Source organism: Vidua chalybeata, chromosome 7 (genome assembly GCF_026979565.1).
Source record: "Vidua chalybeata isolate OUT-0048 chromosome 7, bVidCha1 merged haplotype, whole genome shotgun sequence".
In the NCBI taxonomy this organism is placed as follows: Eukaryota; Metazoa; Chordata; class Aves; order Passeriformes; family Viduidae; genus Vidua; species Vidua chalybeata.
Window position 1 is genome coordinate 37,172,340 of NC_071536.1, and position 20,723 is coordinate 37,193,062.

At 47.2% G+C, this 20,723-nt stretch overlaps 1 protein-coding gene across 1 annotated transcript in view; it reads left to right on the forward strand.

Annotated features, from left to right (window-relative positions):
• Positions 1-4,181: 4,181 nt before the first annotated feature.
• Positions 4,182-20,723, forward strand: part of LYPD6B (LY6/PLAUR domain containing 6B) — a 48,202-nt gene continuing 31,660 nt past the window's right edge. Inside the window, 2 exon segments of the mRNA XM_053948449.1 lie at positions 4,182-4,194; positions 4,339-4,541. Coding sequence (XP_053804424.1) covers positions 4,182-4,194; positions 4,339-4,541 — 216 coding nt within the window.

A 20,723-nucleotide genomic window follows, 5' to 3' on the forward strand; every position in this document is an offset into this window, starting at 1 on the left:
CGTAGCCCTCTGGTCTTCTTTTGCAGACATTTGCTCTTCTTTAATTTGAGATTGATTGGGATTTTTTTTTAATTTCTGAATGTGTAGATGTAGATCTCTTCAGTTCCATAGAGCGTTTTGGAAGATTGTGAGTTGACTTTAGATATTTTTTTCTACTGAAATTAGGGTGTTGCAAAGTAAGATGAACTTAATTTAACTGGTTTTTGTTTTTTGGTTTTTTTTTAATGTTGCACTATTTTGGGGGAGCATTTTGCTACACATATTTAATGAAGTTGCAGATTTGCATGTATTTAATTTATTTTGTATTTTCCAAAGTTTTATATTTTCTTTCGTTACGTGCATGTGCACTGCCAGAAGAACGAACTGTGAACTTGCCATATGCAATCTTTAATAAAATCACTAACTCAGAACTACTCTGTGCTATCTTACCAGCTGGTCAGAGCTGAGGTTTCTACTAGGAATTAATAATCCTCTTGTTTTGGTTCTAGGAAAAGATCCCAAGCTTATTTGCTGTCAAAGATTTTTGTACTGCAGGCAAACTTTCTGTTGTGTCTCTCAGAGTTTGGTACGGAATTCTATTGTAAATGCAGCATTCACGACAACAAAAAGGCCTGGATTCCTCAAGGCATCACCAGGAATTTTCTGGGGACAGTTCTGCCAGCTCCCTGCAGCTTGAGGGAGAAGTGAACTTGGACATCTCTTCCTCGTGCTGGTGCTGATCAGCCAGTCAGTGCCACCAGCAGCAAAACGATGAAGTTTCTCCAAGTTCCCTTTTACACCAACACTGCAGGAGGACTTTCAGCAGTGCCCCAAAGATGCCTTAGGCTAAAATCCTCAAAATTAAACACCTGAGATATTTAACCGTTGGAAATGATGAATTCTCAGTTGAGCATACTCTGCTTGTATCAATTTTTATTTTTGAAGCCTATTTTAATTAGGCAACTTCGGTTTGTACTGCGTGTTGTATATTCAACTTTTGTACCATTTCTAAGGCTTTCACATTTTATATTTGGAAAGGAAAACCACACATGTGCTCTGCAGGGATCAGAACCTGTCTCTTGCTGTTTCCTGACCCCATCTTCCTTTCTTTGCTTTTTGAGTGTTGTGTTCTATTTATTCCAGGCTCATTTTTAAAGTTGTGGTTTTGTACAGCGCAAATGAAATTTCACATCCAAAAATGTCATGCATGGGACAAATTGGGGTGGAATTACCATTCCCGAATGGAAAACGGATTTCAGATGGAACTAAAGTGCATATTGTTCTTTTTGCTAGTGATTGAAAAGTATTTCTGGCTCACTTGAGCTTCTCTTAATGATATGTTCAAATATCTTGTGTTTGTCCTTGAGTTCACGTTTCATCGACTTGTTTTCTGGAAAGCAAGGAAAGTTTTAAGCTTGGAAAGACCTTGGCTGATGCATTTTTAAGTTTTGTATTAAACTCAACAAGGGTGAGAGTTGGATTATCCTGAAGATACCGAAAACTTAAAAATAAGTCACAAAAAAAATTTTGCTACAACAATTCCTGCCCACAGAGCCTTGAGTAGCTTTTCAATTTCACTTTATAAAGCCTAATAGACTAAGATGCACATTTGTCTGAAATCTTTATAAAGTATAGGATCATGGAACGGTTTGGTTGGAAGGGATTTTAAAGATCAGCTGATTCCACCCCCTGCCATGGGCAGGGACCCCTTCCACTGTCCCAGGCTGCTCCAAGCCCCGTCCAGCCTGGCCTTGGACACTTCCAGGGATCCAGGGGCAGCCCCAGCTGCTCTGGGCACCTGTGCCAGGGCCTGCCCACCCTCACAGGATTCCTTCCCAATATCCCATCTAAGGCTTGAAAACAAACAAAACCAAGAATTCTCCTTTGAACGTGGTTTTATTCGAAGAATTGTTTAAATAACGGCGATGAAGGTCCAAAAGAAAAGGGCTCATCAGATCCCCCTTGCCGGAGGAGAAATACCTCACATAACCACGACTGAAGTACTCCTCCACAGGTGGGAAAAAGAGGGAAACACGGGCAGGATAATCTGAATCTCCCCTTGCTTTGACTTTTGTCCTCGCTGTGCCGCAGGAGCGGCGCCGTGCGCCGGCACCATCCGCTGTGCGGGATGGCAGCACCGCTGCAGCGCTGCCCGCGGGGAGCCACGGGCTGAGGCGCTCTGTAGATCTAGCCCTGTCTAGTTTGTAAAGTGTGTAACGTGTACTGCAGATGTGTATCCTCTGGGCTCTATGTATCTTTACAGTAGTGTTCAATTTAGGAGAAAAAATAAGAGAAAAAACATGCAAACAAACAAAAAAAGAAATAAATGGTGGACACGTTTTGCTGGTAACAAGGGGAATTTTTTTTTTTTTTTTGGCCATTGCATCAAATGATGCTGAACTGTATTAAACTCTTGATAGCAGAACTGAACCCTCCTCCTCCCCCCAGCCCGTGGAGAGAAGTCTTTTATCTTCGTGCTGAAGTTCTGTCGGAGATGGATGGATACACTGGCAGACTGCATGATGTATCATTCGAAATCCGTTACAGTGGAAAATAAAACTGAACTGAACTCTGCCGTGTGGGCCTGGTGTGACACGGGACAGGGCGCTCCGTGCGGCAGTGACAGCTCCCTGTGACAGGGACAGGACCCAGGGAATGCCTGGACCTGTGTCCGGGCATGTTTAGGGTGGGTGTCAGGGAAAGGCTCTTCCCCAGAGGGTGCTGGGCACTGCCCAGGCTCCCCAGGGAATGGGCACATTCCCAAGGCTGCCAGAGCTCCAGCAGGGTTTGGACAGTGCTCCAGAGGTGCCCAGGGTGGGATTTTGGGGGTGTCTGTGCAGGGCCAGGAGCTGGATCCATGATCCTGTGGGTCCCTTACAGTTCAGCATGTTCCCTGATTCCACGGGGGACCCGTTCAGTGGAACCGCACTCCAAAGCGGGCCGAGTCCACGCTCTGGATTTCAGTTTCCCTCTGAACCTGTAGAAAGTCACTCACAAAATGATAAAATCCCAGATTGGTTTGGGTTGGAAGGGACCGTAAAGCTCATCCCATCCCACCCCTGCCATGGGCAGGGACACCTCCCACTGTCCCAGGTTGCTCCAAGCCCCATCCAACCTGGCCTTGGGCACTGCCAGGGATCCAGGGGCTCTAATTAAAAGATTTGGGTGACTGGGGAATGAACACAGCAGAATTTAAGAACTTTTAATAAATAATTTAATCATCTCTACTACCTCTCCATGGATATATTCCTTCTTCCTCCTTTTTTTCATTAGCCTGGAGGATGACAGGGAGACTCTTCCACTTCCCTTGTGCATGTATTTCCATTTTTATAGGAATATTACACTCACTTTATGTAAAAGTTCGTGTGTCCTTGCCACGTCCCCGAAGTCATACTCGGGAGTTTTAGAAACAGCTTATTTCCAGTAATTATTACTCTGAGCATTTCACAATTAAATCATTACTTTTCTCCTCAGCAATGCAAATTCCGGGTGCTCCAAGGTTTCTGTAGGAATGGATTGCTCTCTTTGTTTTTGCTGCTGAGTAGAGTCCCAATGAGGATAATGTGGTTTTTGCACCATAAAAACATAAAGAGACTTAGAAATTAGTCCAGTAAAATTTGGAGCCGCTCATTAAAAATGATGAATAAATTTTGGATTGTGATAAATTTTGGTTTCAGTGCCTAAAGAAGCACTTCCTCACCCTCTGAGAAGCCCCTGCAGGATGAGCATGGCTCCACCCGGGTAGAAGAGGCTTTCCAGTGGAGATGGTTTATAGTAAAGACAGCAGGCGGGAAGTCCAAACATTCCCCAAAAGTCCTGCAGAGGAAGGCAAACGCGGCAGGGTGCCAGAGCTCTTTCCATGAGTCAAAAAACATCCACCCTTCAAGATCTCCTCGATATAGCTCATGCCTGGAGGATGAACTCAATTAGAGAGCAGACTGTTTGCAAGTGCATCCCTACAATTTCGTTTTCGGAATGTGGGATTGCAGCAGTTAATTAACTCTGTGAAAACAGCGCAAATTACTGTATCCATTTCCAAGATCCACCTTTCGCAAGAGCGCAGCAAAAACAAAGGAATGGGAGCTGCATGCCTAGAAAAAGACCCACCGCAAGGCTGCCGCTATCGATTTCAAACACTTCTCAGCTCAAACTGCAACACTTTAAGCAGAGCTGCTCCCAAGGGAAGCTGTATTTATCCGAAAATGAGGATATTCGGTAGTTCGGGATCAAGATCCCCGGTGGTCACCTCGATGCGCTCTGATGGAAAACTGACGCGCGGGTCCCGGGGCAGGGGGTGTCGGGGAGGTTTCAGTTCCAGGGACCCCCGGGAGGTTCGGGAGCCGCCCCCTCTCCCCGCAGGTGTCCGGGTGCCGCCCTGCCCGCAGGTGCCACCGCCCCGGGGGCGGGCACGGCGTGTCCGAGCCGCCCGCTCCGCCCCGGCCCCTCCTCCGCCTCCGCCCGCACGGCCAGGGGAGAACGTCCCGCTGTCCTGCTGCTCCGTGTCCCGCTGTCCCGCTGCTCCCGTGTCCCGTGTCCCGGTGTCCCGTGTCCCGGCACGGAGGGTGAGTGCGGGGAAGGGGCCCGGGAGGGGAGCGCGGAGCGGGGCGGGCTCGGGGCTGCAGGTCCCGCTCCGCCGCCCCAGGAGATGCTGAGCCGCGTCCCAGCCCCGGCGGGAGCGGGCACAGCGAGGCGGCACCGGGATCTGGGTGTTCCCAGCCCCACGGGGACTGGGAGGTGGCACCGGGATCTGGGTGTCCCCAGCCCCACGGGGACTGGGAGGTGGCACCGGGATCTGCGTGTCCCCAGCCCCACGGGGACTGGGAGGTGGCACCGGGATCTGCGTGTCCCCAGCCCCTCGGGGAGCGAGAGGTAGCACCAAAATCAGGGCGTCCTCAGCCCCACCGGAGGGCGAAGTGGCACCGAAATCTGCGTGTCCCCAGCTCCCGGGGAGTGGAAAGTGTCCCTGAAATCAGGGTGTCCCCAGCCCCAGCGGTTTTGGGGAGTGGGAGGTGACACCAAAAGAGGCTGTCCCCATGGCCTGCTGGTTCTGGGGAACGGGAGGGAGCACCAAAACCAGCGTGTCAGCAGCTCTGGTGGTTGTGGGGAGAAGGAGGTGGCACTGAAAACAAGAGTCTCCAGCCCTGGCAGTTTTGGGGAGCAGAACGTGGTGTCCCCAGCCACACAGGAAGCAGGAGGTGTCACCAAAATCAGGGGTGTCCCCAGCAGCTGTGGCACTGGCAGGAAGGAGCCAGGCTGTGGGAAGCGCTGGGTGTGCAGCGTCAAGTGCCTGGGACCCAATTCACAGGCTGTGTTTAACAGGTCCCTTGTAAAAGTGCAGTTATTACACATCTCCTGATGATTATAGAGCTGTAAAAAGAACTGGGCTCCGTGTTCCACAGGTGTGGACGCCAACCCCGGGCTCTTTAGCAGTGGGGCTTCACCGTAGGAAGTGACAGAACACGATAAAAATGTACTTAGTGCAGCAAAAACCGCGAGTGAAAAATACAAGCTGCCCACCGTGAAGGCTGCTGAGGGATTTTGGATAAGGGCCTGGAGTGGCAGGACAAGGGGGAAGGGCTTCCCACTGCCAGAGGGCAGGGATGGATGGGATATTGGGAAGGAATTCCTTGCTGGGAGGGTGGGGATGCTCTGGCACAGGGTGCCCAGAGAAGCTGGGGCTGTCTCTGGATCCCTGGAAGTGCCCAAGGCCAGGTTGGATGGGGCTTGGAGCAGCCTGGGACAGTGGGAGGTGTCCCTGCCAATGGCAGGGGTGGCACTGGGATGTGTTTAAGGTCCCCCCCAACCCAAACCATCCTGTGATCCTATAAAAGCACATGGGCAGGTGCTGGGCTGACTCTGTCAGGTTGGAAAAACGCTGCCTTTAGCGTGGTGTTTTTCTTCAGAATGAACACAGGCTTCTGGTCCCTATTCCCTACATCCAGCTGCATATCCTTGTGCTGAATCAGGCTGTAAATGCCTTGGAACAACAGCCAGCAGTGGTGTGGGGGATTGTGGGGGTGGTGGGTGCCGAGGGCTCGGTCCTGCACGAGGCCCTGGGTGCTCTGCTGATGCTGGGAGTGAAAACAGTTCTGGGGCTGAGGAGTGCACGTGGTCCACGCAGACAGAGCTGGTTTGCAAGGCCCAGCTGGCTGATTCCTGAGGGCAGTCTCAGGAAAATGGGATTGTGTGATTTCCCATCTGTCAGGGGGTAACGCAGCGAGCCGCCAAGGCAGAGATGGGAGCAGTTGCAGAGCCATGTGCTGCAGCCTCCTCCAGAAATGCCGTGCTGGTAATCCCAGATGCTCAGAGAATGAGTCAAGTTTCTCTCCCTCAATCAACATGTTTTTGTTTAAAATCATTAAATATTAAGTGCTGAGATCTCTGTTTCTCGGGTCGGTTCTGAACCTCTTAAGTTTTCAGGCTTCCTCCGCGACTTTGAACCTCCTCATTGTCACACCTCTGCTTGGATGAGTTTCTAAGGAAAGGACAAAAAGATTAAAATGTTTGTGATGACAAAGAATAAAGTGTGAGAGCACAAAGATCAGCTCGGAGGGGGAGAATTCAGAGCTGACTCTGTCCCTGTTTTGTGTGTCTCTTTCCCCTTGCCCAGCCAGGCCCTGTACCTGCAGCGCAGGTGAATTCCAGAGGTAATTGCAGAGGGATGTTTTATGGCACGGAGCAGGGGAGTTGTCCAGGTTGTTCCACAGCTTGGTGATTCATCAACCTTTGCATGGTGATATTTTACTCTTCAGTCAGCCCACAATTAACTCGCTTACCGGAGTTCCCCCTCTTCCCACCGTGCCTTCCTTGCTTTAAGTCAATTAGTGCTTCCCAGCGTGATAATTGCTCTGCTCCCTGCCAGTCCCATCCTCTCAGTGACATCTCTTCCAGAGGGATAATCTGCAGGCCTTTAGCCTCAGCCTGGCTCTGCAGGGCCCTCTCTCTGAGGTTTGATGTCTGGGTGATGCTCGCTGTCAGGAGCGGGAGATCCCATAATCGGCTTACACGGGATGGATCCCGCCTGCTCATCCTCCTGGGATGAATTCCCTTTGTCTGGCAGGAGGAGGAGGAGTGAAAGCACGGCCAAGACTGGGGAGATGTGGTCTCTGGGTCAGGGAGGTGATTGTCATTAGCACTCCGAGGTGCTGCAAGGAAAAAAAAATCCTTTTTTTTTCCTTTTCCTGCGCCCTCGGAGCTCTGTAGGAGAGACACCTGTGCCTTGTTAACTCAAGGCTGAGGCAGGTTATCCCAATCTCTTGCTGCCTGCTTTTCCATCTTCCCCAGTTTCAGTTGTGGGAGAAGAAAGAGGGAGTATTTCCTTTTATCCTGTTTATATGGTTGTGGTAATTACGTAGGAAAACCCTGTCTGGAATCAGGAGTTACAAACTTGGGTTACAAAGCAGAAGTCACCAAGTGGAAGATTCCCAACCCATGAAAGATTCCCTGCCTTTGGAAGATTCCCTTCCCATGGCAGGGGCTTGCAACAAGATGAGCTTTAAGGTCCCTTCCAACCCAAACCAATTAAAAATTTTAAAAAATAATACTTTTGCTGCATGAAGTCTGATACTTCTGAAAATTCCCCTCTTTTTTGTTTTTTTTTTTTTTTTTTCCCAAGTCTGTGTTCCTCAATACTTTAATTCCTTTCCTCAGATCTGTTGGCTGGATCTTGTGGACTCAAAGGAAAGGAATGCTTCGGTTATTCCTGTGTGTGCCTCAAAGGCCTCCTGGGTGAGGTGCATGTCCAACAGTTCAGAAGTGGTGAAAAGGCACCTTTGATAGCTCCATGCCCATAAACTTCAGGAGGAATTGCAGGTGGCAGCTTTCCTGAAGGATTGAGGCGGATTGAGTGATGCGTGAGACGCTGGCAGGTACTTTTCCAGTAACTGCTGGGAGAATCTTTCAGCCTAAATGAGGAGGTTTCACCTGGGCTTTGGATGTGATTTCAGCAGGTGTTTGATCGCCAGGATGGTCACTCCAAGTGCCAAATGCTGAAGGCCAGCTTGGACAGGGCTTGGGGCAACCTGGGACAGTGGAAGGCGTCCCTGTCCGTGGCAGAGGGTGCAGTGGGATTACTTTAAGCTCCCTTCCAACCCAAACCATCCTGGGATTCCTTGATTTTCAGTGAAGGCTCAGGATAACTGTTGGCATTCCTTGTTTTCTTGCTGTGTCCATGAGCAGGGAGCACAAGCTACGAGCCAGCAAAGTGAGATCGGGATTTCTTGCCTGAAGCCTGGGGCTTTTTGATGTGCCTGGGTTGAGCTACAGGCTTTGGCTTTGAACCAAACTGGGGGTAAAATGGTTTTTATTTGGGTTTTGTCTGGGTTTTGCTTTGATGTTCAAACAAATCAGAACTGTTGGCGTGAAACCTGCTTGGAAGAAACTTACAAACCCCATTGTTGATATCATCTTACGGGTCTGGAAGTGGGGCAGTAAAGGATTAGAACCTGAGGGTTTGCGTTTAAAAAACCCCAAAGAATCATCCTGGAATGGTTTGGGTTGGAAGGGCCCTTAAAGCTCATCCCATTCCCAGCAATTCTCCTGAGGTTTGTACAGGTGGCAGAGGTAGAACCCACTCCTGCCCTCACTGCTCTTCAGGGAAAATTGTGGTTTCTTAAATTCAGCGTTTCCACTCCCCAGCTCTCAATCCAGGGGAAGGCCCACTCCATGCTTCATCTTCATCCTTCATTATCCTGCGTTTTTTGTAACAGGAGTGCATGTTAAAAAACAAAGTGGGAAGAGATCCTTGCAACCACGGGGTGAAAAATCAGGTGTATAAATAGATTGGACATTCTGCTTCTTCAAAATGTTGAAATGGAGTTGTTCTCACACTCTTAATTAGTTTTGCCCATAAATTAGTGTGTCTGTGAGAACAATTGTCTTTCCTATGTCAAAATGTCTGTGTTTTCCTATAAAGAAATGTGGTTTTATTCCTTGTAGCCCAATTACAAGATTATTTCCAAATGTTAGGGAAGCTAAGACTGAAATCCTTCAGCCTACCTTGAATTATATGGATGGAGAGTTAACAAGTTGTAGGAGCAGCCTTGCCTTAGGTTTAAGTGCAAAATATTGTAATTTTTGTCTGTTCTTTCAAATGTAACAGGCAAAAAAAAAAAACCTGTGTGAAACACCATCCTCAGTGGTGCCATAACAATTCCTTCCCTGGTGGCCCCATGGAACTTTTCACCCCTTCAATCTCTGCCACAGAGTGCAGGGTTGATGTTGGAATTATGGTTACTGAGAATTTTGGATTTTTTTGTGTTGATTGGTCTTGATTTTTAAGAGAATATTGTGCTTGATTTGAGGTTGTAGAGAAACCATTATAGAGAAAACTTTTAAAAATAGACATGTGTTAATTATCACCATAGTTATCATAATATTTATACCTTGTCTACTTCAGTATATCCGACAGAGATTTAAGAAAGATGTCAAAACAGTGTTCATAATTCACACAGGAGGGGTTCTGTTGGAGCCCTGGCTGCTGAGAATTCCAGATTTTCTGTGCTGCCAGGCACTGACCCCCAGGAGAACACTGCACTGACCTGAGGCCGTGGAGAAGGTTCCAAAATGGAATGGCAGAACTGGGATTGTGGGTGGGGAGTTTGGATAGAAGTGTGGGATGTCACAGGCTGGGAAACTCAGAGTTTAAGGGTTTGGAATACAGGAATAGATAGAAAGCAAGAGGGAGGTTTTAGGGTGGATGCTGGACCTTTTTCCTCCTCCTTTTTTTCCTCCTCCTTCTTTCTCCTCCTTTCTTCTCTTTTCTCCTGCTTCTCCACCTTCTCCATGGGTTTGGGTGGTTTTGTGTAATTGGATAAAAAAAAGCCCACATTGCAGGCACGGGTGGTTGGTTATTGGGTTAAAAGTGAAAATAATTCAGGTGTCATTTCTTAATTGGACACTTTACCCTTAAAAGGCTGGTAGAGAGAGAGATGGGGCTCCATTTTTAGTTTGTTGGAGTGAAGTGCTGCAGAACTCAGAGTTTGTGAGACTGTGACAGAGATAAGCACTAATAAACACCTGAGTCCCAACAAGAAATACCATCTCACATTTAATCCCAACCTTACCAAAAAAAAAAAACCAAAAAAAAACCAAAAAAACCACACCAAAGAATCCACGCAGGCTGCAGCTGTTTGGCGTTGGAAGGAGCTGCCATCCCAGCCTGGCTCCTCCGGGAGCTGCCTCTGGCTCTGGTGAATTCCTGGTGCTCCAGGGCGCTTTTCCACCCTCCCTTCCTCACCTCCCCTCTCGGGCCACGTCAAAAGCAGCGAGGCAGACACCAGATGATCTCGGCAGCCCCGGGGACGTGCCCCGGAGGGTGGTGATTACCTGCTCAGGAGTCTAAACACGCAGATGGGAGCACTTAGTACTTAGAGTCATCTAATCCCCTTTTTTTTTTTTTTTTTTTTTTTTGGAGGGGGGGGGGGAAATTCTGCCCCGGTTTTGTCCTGATGTGAAGAAACCTGTTGTGGCAAATTGCACTAATTCAGAGCTCAGCTTAACAGACTGAAATGGAGCTAAAAGCTTGGAGAGAAGCACAGCCAGGGGCCTCGTGTGCCTCCACACTGCCTCAAACCTTATTTCCAGGGGCGGGTTTGGCTTTAATGTCATTTAAGGCTGGGCTTGAGGGTTTTGGTGCTTTGGATGTGAAGAGTTTTCGCGTGTTAAGTGCGGGCTTGGACAGTGTGGCTGTTCCTTTCAGCTGGCAGCTAAGAAAATCCATTTTATGGAATATCCAGAGCTGGAAGGGACCCACAGGATCATGGATCCAGCCCCTGCTCCTGCACAGACACCCCAAAATCCCACCCTGGGCGTCCCTGGGAGTGTTGCCCAAACGCTCCTGGAGCTTTGGCAGCCTTGGGAATGTGCCCATTCCTTGGGGCAGTGCCCAGCACCCTCTGGGGGAAGAGCCTTGCCCTAAAATCCATCCTAAATCTGCCCTGGCCCAGCTCCAGCTGTTCCCTGGGTCGCAGAGATGGGAGCTGCCCCTCAGGAGGAAGCTCCAGGCTGGGATGAGTCTCCCTCCCCTCGGTCTCTTCCCCAGGCTGGACACACCAAGTCTCTTTGTGGTTTGTCTGATAACATTCCAAATCCACAGCACAGAAGGGAAAAATTCTTTCTGTTTCAGGAAGGACTTCTGCTGTGGGTTTTTATGTTTTTTATGGCTTTTCCCTGGCTTTTACTTTGAGAGCATCAGGTGCATGCCCAGGTCCCAGCACTGTTTTCTGGCTGGGATCATCATTTTTCCCTTGGAAGTTCCCTGTGCCCATCTGTTGTGCCTGGCTGGAGAAATGAAACATCTTCCCAGGCTCATCCTTGTTCCCATAATTCCCACCTTGGACTCTGTGGGATAATCCCCTCCTTGGCTGTTTCATTTTCAGCTGCTGGATCCCAGCTGCCCAGGAAAACGTGGCTGCTCCAAAATTGGAGTTTGCTCCTTTAAAAGGAAGCCTGCACATCAAAAACCCAAAAATGAAGATTACAAAAACCCAAAAATGAAGATTCCAGTGGTCCCTCCCTCTCTGGGAAGGTTCAGGGCAGCTCATCTGCCTCACGTGGATGGAGAGTCAGATCAGAGGGTGTTTATATGAACAGGTAAAAATGAATTTCAGGTTTATTAATGAGACCCAGCAGAGATTCTGCAGGAGTCAAGGAAGCAGAATGTCCAAGCAAACCCAGGAGATCCTGGCACTGCAGCTGCTCCTCGGGGAGATCAGTTTTTAGAACACCATGTGGGTGTAAGGGCTGGGGAATCTCTCCTAATTCCAGCCTGGGGCTGCTTTCTGTTCCTCGTAATTATTTTATTTTTCTGAGATTATTGCGACACTGCCTGATATCAATCTAGTCTGATAACACTGAAAATCCACAGCACAGAAGGGAAAAATTCTTTCTGTTGCAGGAAGGACTTCTGCTGTGGATTTTTATGTTTTGTTTTCTTGCTTCTTTATTTCAACTTTATTTATTTGTGTATATATATATGCATGTATATATATGTGTGTATATATATATGCAATAAATTTTTTATTTATATATATATAAATACAAATGTTATAGATATAAATTATATATATAATATATAAAATATAAAATTATATATCAATATATAAATATATATATAAATATATATATATATATAAAAATTATATATATATATTATATATACAAAACTGTCTCTATAACATTTCAGAATTGACTATTTGGCTTCATTTCTTCAAATGAAGAAACAGAAATCCCTATCTTTCCTTTCCTTCCCTGTAATAATTCTCATATTTGGAGAGATTTGGGAAACCATGGCTAAAGAACCGACACTGGCACCAATGATCTCTAGTGGAGAAAACCTTAAAGTAGGTGTTTATAATATTCATGAGGTACGAAAGAGCTGCAGATTTACAGCTGATCTGCACAGACTTGTGAAAATCTCTTTTCTGTGAAGCAATAAATGAAGTTAATAATTACAGTGCAATTAGAGCAGGAGAGTGATGTGTGGAGCCAGGCAGGATTTCTCCTTCACTGGTTACAGGAAATGAGAGATTTGGGGTGCTGGGCTCTGAGTGTCCTTTGACCTGCACTCTCTACTAGAGGTGGATAAAATACTCAGAGTAGTAAGGTTCTGGTTGAACCATCCTGCTAATTTAGCTAAAATCTGCATTTTTTTTCCTTTAGGAGGCAGAGATGAAGGGCTGTCACTGCCTCCCTGGAGTGCCCCAGGCTCTGTGAACTCTGTGCTAAATCTAACTGGAATTTGGGGCATTCACCACCCAGGAGTGGCCGGGGCTGGAAGGGACCTTAAAGATGATCCCATCCCACCCCTGCCATGGGCAGTGACACCTTCTGATGCCTCAGGTTTTGGTTTTTATTTAATTTTCCAGGCTCTGTGCTGCTTTGGTGTGCAGCTCTGAGCTTCACATGAAGTGTTGCTGAGCTCTCTGCACAGAGCAGGGAGACAAAACAATTCCTTCTCCAGCTGGGCACCAAGGACAAATGATCCAAAGCTCAGGCCCAGGAGCACAACCAGCGTGGGCTGCAGAGAGAAAAACAAGCAGGATGGGACTTGATCACCTCAAGCTGGAAGTGGCCAATGAACTGCAAGGTGCAAATGGAGCAGAGCTGATCCCAGTGAGAGCCCCCGGGAGCGCTCGTGCATTTTGGGACCATTTTGGTTCCTCTTGGCTGCAGCCCTGGCTGGGCTCTGGTGCTGCCCAAGGTGGATCCATGGAGGAGATCCTTGGAATGAATCCCTGCTTTGTTCTGTCACTCTGCCCAGCCTCTGCTCCGGGGCAGCCTGCTCAAGGCATCACTTCCACTGTCCCAGGGTGCTCCAACCTGGCCTTGGGCACTGCCAGGGATCAGGGGCAGCCACAGCTGCTCTGGGAATTCCAGCCCAGCCAGGAATTCCCAATTCCCAATCTCCCACCCATCCCTGCCCTCTGGCAGTGGGAGCCATTCCCTGTGTCCTGTCCCTCCATCCCGTGTAAATCCTCTCTCTCCATCTTTCCTGCAGCTCCAGGTGCTGGAAGGCCACAGTGAGGTCACCCCAAAGCTTCTCCTCTCCAGGCTGAGCATTCCCGACTCCCTCAGCCTTTCCTCGTGGGAGAGGTGCAGGACGGCCCTTGAGGGTCCCTTCCAACTCAGGCTATTGTACAGATTAAATTTTGCAAATCAGGATATAGCAGCTAATATTGTTTATGGATTTGTCTCGTGGAGAATCAAACCACAGCTCCTTTGTTTTTATTGGTTTTGTCCCTTTGTGTCCCTCCTCACCAGCTGCAATCACTCCTGGCTGTGGCATTGATTGTTTTGAACCAACTCCTCACGTTTATTTATCCCTCCCACCCACCTGCCAGGGCCGGGAGCCTCAGTTCCTGAGCTATTGTGAATTCCCCGGGGAATGCTGGAGTAGCCTTGACTCCCTTTCCTGGCCAGCCCTGACTCAGAAATGCCCTGGTGGTTTGACAAATGATGGTTGGCTGGTGGCAAAGTATTGTTTGCTGTGGTTTGAAGCCACATTTCAGAGGTAGAGAAAAATACATCACTAAAAATTCCCAGGGGAGGAGGAAACGGCTTTTGCTCACGTATTTCAATGCCACAGGATTTATTTTTCCCTGGCAGAACTTAGTGAGCCCACCAAGGGCAAGCTCTAGAAAAGGATAAAAATGAGATGTGGATTTTTGATAGAGAGAAGTTTCTTTCCTCTTCTTCTTTTTACCAGAAGGCACACGGGGTAACTGAAGTCACATCAGATGCTTTAAGTGCATTTTTGCTGAGTTATGTAACATATGAAAGGAGCAGAATTTGTCTTTCTTCATCAGGGTTTGGTTCTGTGCATCGACTGGAGCCAGCTGGGACAGCAGATCTGATCTGATCAAAGGCATTTTCCACTTCATTTCCATACCTTATCATGTCTTTCTCAGCAATAAAACCTGAGGATTTGGTCTTTCCAAAGAGGGTTTTTACTCTGGGAATTGTCAGGCATTGATGTGCTGGTGGGAGAGGATGAATGATTGCCTTTGCGTCACTTATTAAACTGCCTTTGCTTTTTGTTTTTATTTAAAATGATTTTTAAAAAGTTCATTCTGCAATGGGATGTTATTATCCCATAACAGCTGATCACCCGAACCTCTTGCTTTGTGTTTAGGCTACTCTTGGGATTTCAGACCTCAAACTCTCACCCCTTCCTTGCAAAAGGCCTTGCCAGCCTTCAGGAATTGCAGCTGTAGGGTGGGACGGTGCCTCCCCAAAAGCTGGATGACAGAACGACCCTGGGATTGAAAAGGAGCCGTGTTTTCCCTCCCTTTTCAAAAAGCCCAGGGCAAACAGCAGCTCTCCTGTGCTGCCTGGATTCAGTAAAAACTGCCCCAAGAGCTGCAGCGTGGCTCAGGCTGTGAGCACAGCTCAGCAGCTGAACTCAGAGCTCTGTAAAATCCGCGCAGGGACATCGCAGGAGCGGCAACAGAGAGCCAGGAAGGACCAGGGCCACTTGGAGCTGCTTTTAGGGGCTGTTCTGCCTTGGGGAAAAAACCTCTGCTGTGGTGTCCAAACACCAGAAAACGTCCTTGGACATGAATTTATTGACGAGCACCCTTTGTGTGCCAGGGGAGGCACAATTAGGGACAGTGCTGGGATTTTGAGGGCTGGGTGGTGTTGGTGATGGAGAGAGGGAAGACTGATGGGTGATCAGAATCTGGATTTATTGTGGACTACCAGTGCTTATTTACTGCTTTGGGGAGACTAGTAATGGTTGCTGCAGTGATCAGGTTAAAATCACATCCACAAACCTATGCATCTTAAACATCTCTTGTTTGCAGAGTTTAATGAAATTTTATTTTTCTGCTAAGTCGGTCTGACTTAATCTCCTTGCAATCTCGATCCAGTTCTCAAAGTCCTGTTTGCTTTTGCCAAGGCATCTCTTATGCTAACCAGCTCCAAAGTCCATCATCTGTCTTGGTTCCCAATATCCCAACAGAGTGGACAGGTTTTATACTCAATTTCTACATGAATTTTAACCAATTTTTCAATCTGTAGACACAGACATATATTTACACTTGGAGCTGGTTTTAAGGGCTGTTCTGCCTTGACAAAAATCCCGTCCTGTGGTGTTCAAACACCAGAAAATGTCCTTGGACATGAATTTATTGACGAGCACCCTTTGTGTGCCAGGGGAGGCACAATTAGGGACAGTGCTGGGATTTTGAGGGCTGGGTGGTGTTGGTGATGGAGAGAGGGAAGACTGATGGGTGATCAGAATCTGGATTTATTGTGGACTACCAATGCTTATTTACTGCTTTGGGGAGACTAGTAATGGTTGCTGCAGTGATCAGGTTAAAATCACATCCACAGACTTAAGCATTTTAAACATCTCTTGTTTGCAGAGTTTAATGAAATTTTATTTTTCTGCTAAGTCGGTCTGACTTAATCTTCTTGCAATCTTGATCCAGTTCTCAAAGTCCTGTTTGCTTTTGCCAAGGCATCTCTTATGCTAACCAGCTCCAAAGTCCATCATCTGTCTTGGTTCCCAATACCCCAACAGAGTGGACAGGTTTTATACTCAATTTCTACATGAATTTTAACCAATTTTTCAATCTGTAGACACAGACATATATTTACACTTGGAGCTGGTTTTAAGGGCTGTTCTGCCTTGACACAAAATCCCGTCCTGTGGTGTCCAAACACCAGAAAATGTCCTTGGACATGAATTTATTGACGAGCACCCTTTGTGTGCCAGGGGAGGCACAATTAGGGACAGTGCTGGGATTTTGAAGGTGGGGTGGATGCACTGTGGACAATCCAGAGTGCCCAGAAGATGATTTTTTTTTTTTTTTGGCAGCACAGAGGGAAGAGTTTCCTTTCCTTTCCTGGGGCAGCCCTGCTTTAATCCTGGGGCAGCTCTGAGAGGAGAATTTGGGAATGGGGGGCAAAATTGGGTTTGGGGTTGACCTCAGGGCCTGGGGGTCTTGGGGAGGATGAGCTGTGGGGTTGTTCCAGTTGGGAATCAGGTTGTGTTTAATCCAGGAATCCAGGATATTTCAGGCTCTATTTGGGTTCAGACTTGTTGTATGTAATGCTGCTAAAATTGCCTTTTTTCTGATGTTACGAATGGTGTTCGTATTCCACCTGGGTGCTTTAATTGTGGAGTTCTGTGGATGCTTGGTGACTTTCCGAAATAGAGAATGTCATTTCTAGGGTTTGGGGATTGTAAACTCACATCTCCATTTTCTTTAATATTGCCAAAAATGTGGTTTTGCCTCTGTGAGGATGAGAAAATCCAATTTGTAGCTCTCTTCCCACAGAAACTTTCCTTTATTCTGAATATTTCCTTTATTCTATTTCCTTTATTGGTATTGTTTAATACCAATTCTTTTCTTCTTACATAATACTCAACTAAGTGCAAAGTATATATTTATTAAAAATAGAAAAAGGATAAAAAAGTATAGAAAGCATAAAAATATATATGATTTCTATTAAATATATTATTTATACACATATATATTAGTAAATATTATATATATTTATTAAAAATATATTTCTCTGTGTGGCTTTGTGAGTAGTTTGACCACCACAGTGAAGCAATTACACAATAAACTCCTCTAAAAAGAACGTTTAATTGCCAAAGGAATTTTTCCTTGTGTGCTTAGCTGCCAAAATAAAGGGAGCTGAGATCTTCTCTGCATTGTCAGGATTGTCTTAACTGCTTAAATCCATGTTTACAACCTTGCCTGTGGTTAACCACCCCTAGATAAGATCATGGACTGTCTCCCTGTGCTGTAACAGGTGAGGGGCTGAGCTGCAATTCACATTTCAATCGCTTTGTGCTTTGTTTTTATTTGTTTTTTTTTTTTTTTTTTTTTTTTATGAGAGGGGTTTGCCGTGCGTGGGGGATGTTTCCAGTTTGTGAAGCGCTTCTCCAGGTGATCCATCGTGGCTGGGGAGGGAACGCTCTGCCTTCCCTGCCGCTGCACTGCCCCGCTTTTCCTGCCGTGCTTGCAGGAGGAAAAGGCTGCAGTGCTTGGGGATAATGTGCTAAAACCACATGTCCGGGCACATGCGGGAGGTGAAACCTGAAACTTGGCTCTTCAGACGCTTTTTAAGTCAACACAGCTAAAAGCAGCCACAGCACATCTCTTGAACTGTTCCCGTTTCTTACACAGAAAAGCAGAGAAAAAAAAAAAAAAAAAACAACCTTTCAAGCGCTGCTTCAAGCCCAGGTGCTGCTGGAAAGCTGCTTCGGTTTTCTCTGGAGCGTGTCAGGTGAAAGTGAGATTTGAGCTGGAGCATTCGGGCTTTGCCACCAGGGTTGTGCTTTGGTGCTGCTTGTTTTACACCAGAGCAATCGCTGAATTCTTCCCCCGGCTCTCCTCTCAGAGCTGCCCCAGGGTTAAAGCGGGGCTGCCTCAAGCAAGGAAAGGAGAGGAAACTCTTCCTCCTCCCTCTGTGCTGCCAAAAAAAAAATCATCTTCTGGGCACCTCTGGGTTGTCCACAGTGCACCCACCCCGCCTTCAAAATCCCAGCATTGTCCCTAATTGTGCCTCCCCTGGCACACAAAGGGTGCTCGTCAATAAATTCATGTCCAAGGACATTTTCTGGTGTTTGGACACCACAGGACGGGATTTTTGTCAAGGCAGAGCAGCCCTTAAAACCAGCTCCAAGTTTAAGTATATATCTGTGTCTATAGATTGAAAAATTGGATAAAATCTATGCAGAAATTGAATATAAAATCTGTTAAAAATTAATTACCAGCAGTCAGATTAGGTAGGCAGATGAGGAGTTTGTCCTCCACCAGAATGGAGCTCGTTGCAGGTTGTTCTGCAGAAGAAATCTGAAAAATAATAAACTCTGCAAGGGTGAAGTTCTGATGTATTTCCATTTGAAACTAGCATTTAAATCAAGGATTTTGTTCTGGGCACCTGGAGGAGGATTTGATTTTCCCCCCAGACAAAGGCAGGAATAGGAATTGTGTGGATTGTGGCAAGTGTCTTTCATTTTCATCCCTCCACCTGCTTGTAGCTTTTTGATGTTTTCTTCATGTACTTTGCCAGATAATTTGATTCAGGATTTGCATTTCTTTGGTCAGCCTCAGCACCTGATTTCTAGACAGAGGAGGAACAGCTGGGCTGGGATCTGTTCCAAAATCCCTGGATGGAGAATGCTCCCTCCCATGGGGTGGGGATAATTTTGTCTTTGTTTTTAGAGGTGACCACTGGATTCTGCCCCACTGGAAACTCGAGGTTCACACCTGCAGAAAATTGACTTATTTGGAGCTACTGAAGGAGGAGGTCCAGCTCTCCTGGCTGAAGCAAAATTCATTTATTTCTGTATTAATATGGGATAAAGCCATCCAGGAGGCACAGATCTTGTGAGGAGCAGATGGGGGAGCTGGGAAGGGGCTCAGCCTGGAGAAAAGGAGGCTCAGGGGGAATTTCTGCCTCTGTACAATCCTGACAGCCCCAGGTGGGGCTCTGCTCCCAGGGAACAGGGACAGGAGGAGAGGGAACGGCCTCAGGCTGAGTCAGGAAAGGTTTAGATTGGATTTTGGGGAAATTCCTTCATGGAAAGGGTGCTCAGGTGGAGTCCCCATCCCTGGAAGGATTTCACAGCCCTGTGGATGTGACACTTGGGGACATGGGGCAGTGCTGGCCTGGGCAGTGCTGGGGAATGGTTGGACTCGATGGTTTTAGAGGGATTTTCCATCCTTAACAATTCCACGTGACTAAAATGAGCCTGGATTTCCTGGAGCACCATCCCCTTGGTGGCTTCTCTGCTGTACCTTATTCCCATCGTATTTTATTTCTCTCCATGACGGGTTTGGACCCAGTCCTTGTGGGATTTGGCTCCCTGCTGGGAGGATTCCTGATGGGAGATGCCTGGCAAATTCCCAGCTCCTGCTGTTCCCACAGCCTGCCTGGAAATGGGTGGGGCTGAGCAGAGGAGGAGCACCAGAGGTACAAAACTGAGGTTGCCTGCTGGAATGGCAGCTCATCAAAGGGAAGTCTATAAAATGAGCAATAAAGTTCCTTTGAAAGTTTCAGGTTTGCTCGTTTTACTACTGCAGGAAGATGTAATGTAGATACACGTAAAACACGGGTTTGTGTGGGGAATATGGGATTTATTCTCTTTGTGTGGGGAATATGGGATTTATTCTCTTTGTGTGGGGAATATGGGATTTATTCTCTTTGTGTGGGGAATATGGGATTTATTCTCTGGAAAAGGAGATGGGGGTGGGGGGGGGGGGAATCCCTTCAGGATTTTTCTAACAACTGGTGCTCCTACAAATGGGCTATTTTCTTCTGGGAGAATTTTAAACTCTTGTTTATTTGGGTTTCTTTACCTGAGTTGTTTCCTTTCTGCATCAAGGGTGCCGCAGTTAATCGACTTCTGAGTCTGATTGGAGGAGGGTTAATTGTTAATCAGCGTCAGAAGTGCCTGAACTCATTTGGTGAGATGCATTTTCCCTGCATGCCTTCAGCAGTGTGCTCTGGTAGACACTGATTACCCAGCTCTGCCATGTGGCTGAATCCATGAAAACTCTGATAAAGGTTTGAAAGCAGCCCTTGAAATTGCAGTGAAATCCAGGGAATGCCACCCTAAAATCAGTGTCTGGGATTCTTTGGTGATAGCAGGGAATTCACAGCAGCTGTCAGGGGCCTCCTTCCACCTGTGGGAAGCTGCCTGGGGCTGCGGAGAGGGAGGAGAGGGAAACAGCTTTTAAAACCACCTCTCTCTTGGAAACAGGGAGCTTTACTCTGCTGTAGCTGAGAATGCAGATGTTTTATATGCCAGAGTCACCGGATAAAAGAGTTGATAAAGGGAAACAAAGCCTGGAATGCAGGTCCTCCTCCTCCTCCTCCCAGGTGATGCTGGGCTCTCTGTGGAGCGTGGAGGCTTTTTGGGGGGTGTGTGGAGCCTTTTTGTGTGAAAGTTGTGTTTTTCTGTACCTGTGGCAGTTTGTGTGTGAGTGTGGAGTCTTTTTGTGGGTGTGTTTTTGTGTGAAAGTTGTGTTTTTCTGTACCTGTGGCAGTCTGTGTGTGAGTGTGGAGTCCTTTTGGGGCGTGTGGAGCCTTTCTGTGGGTGTGTTTTTGTGTGAAAGTGGTTTTCTCTGGATGTGTAGCACTTTGTGTGTGAGTGTGGAGTCTTTTTGGGGCGTGTGGAGCCTTTCTGTGGGTGTGATTTCTGTGAGTGTCATTGGGTGTGCAGAATCTGTGTGCAGTCTGTGTGAGTGTAGACTCTTCTTGGGGGTGTGTGAGGTCTGTGT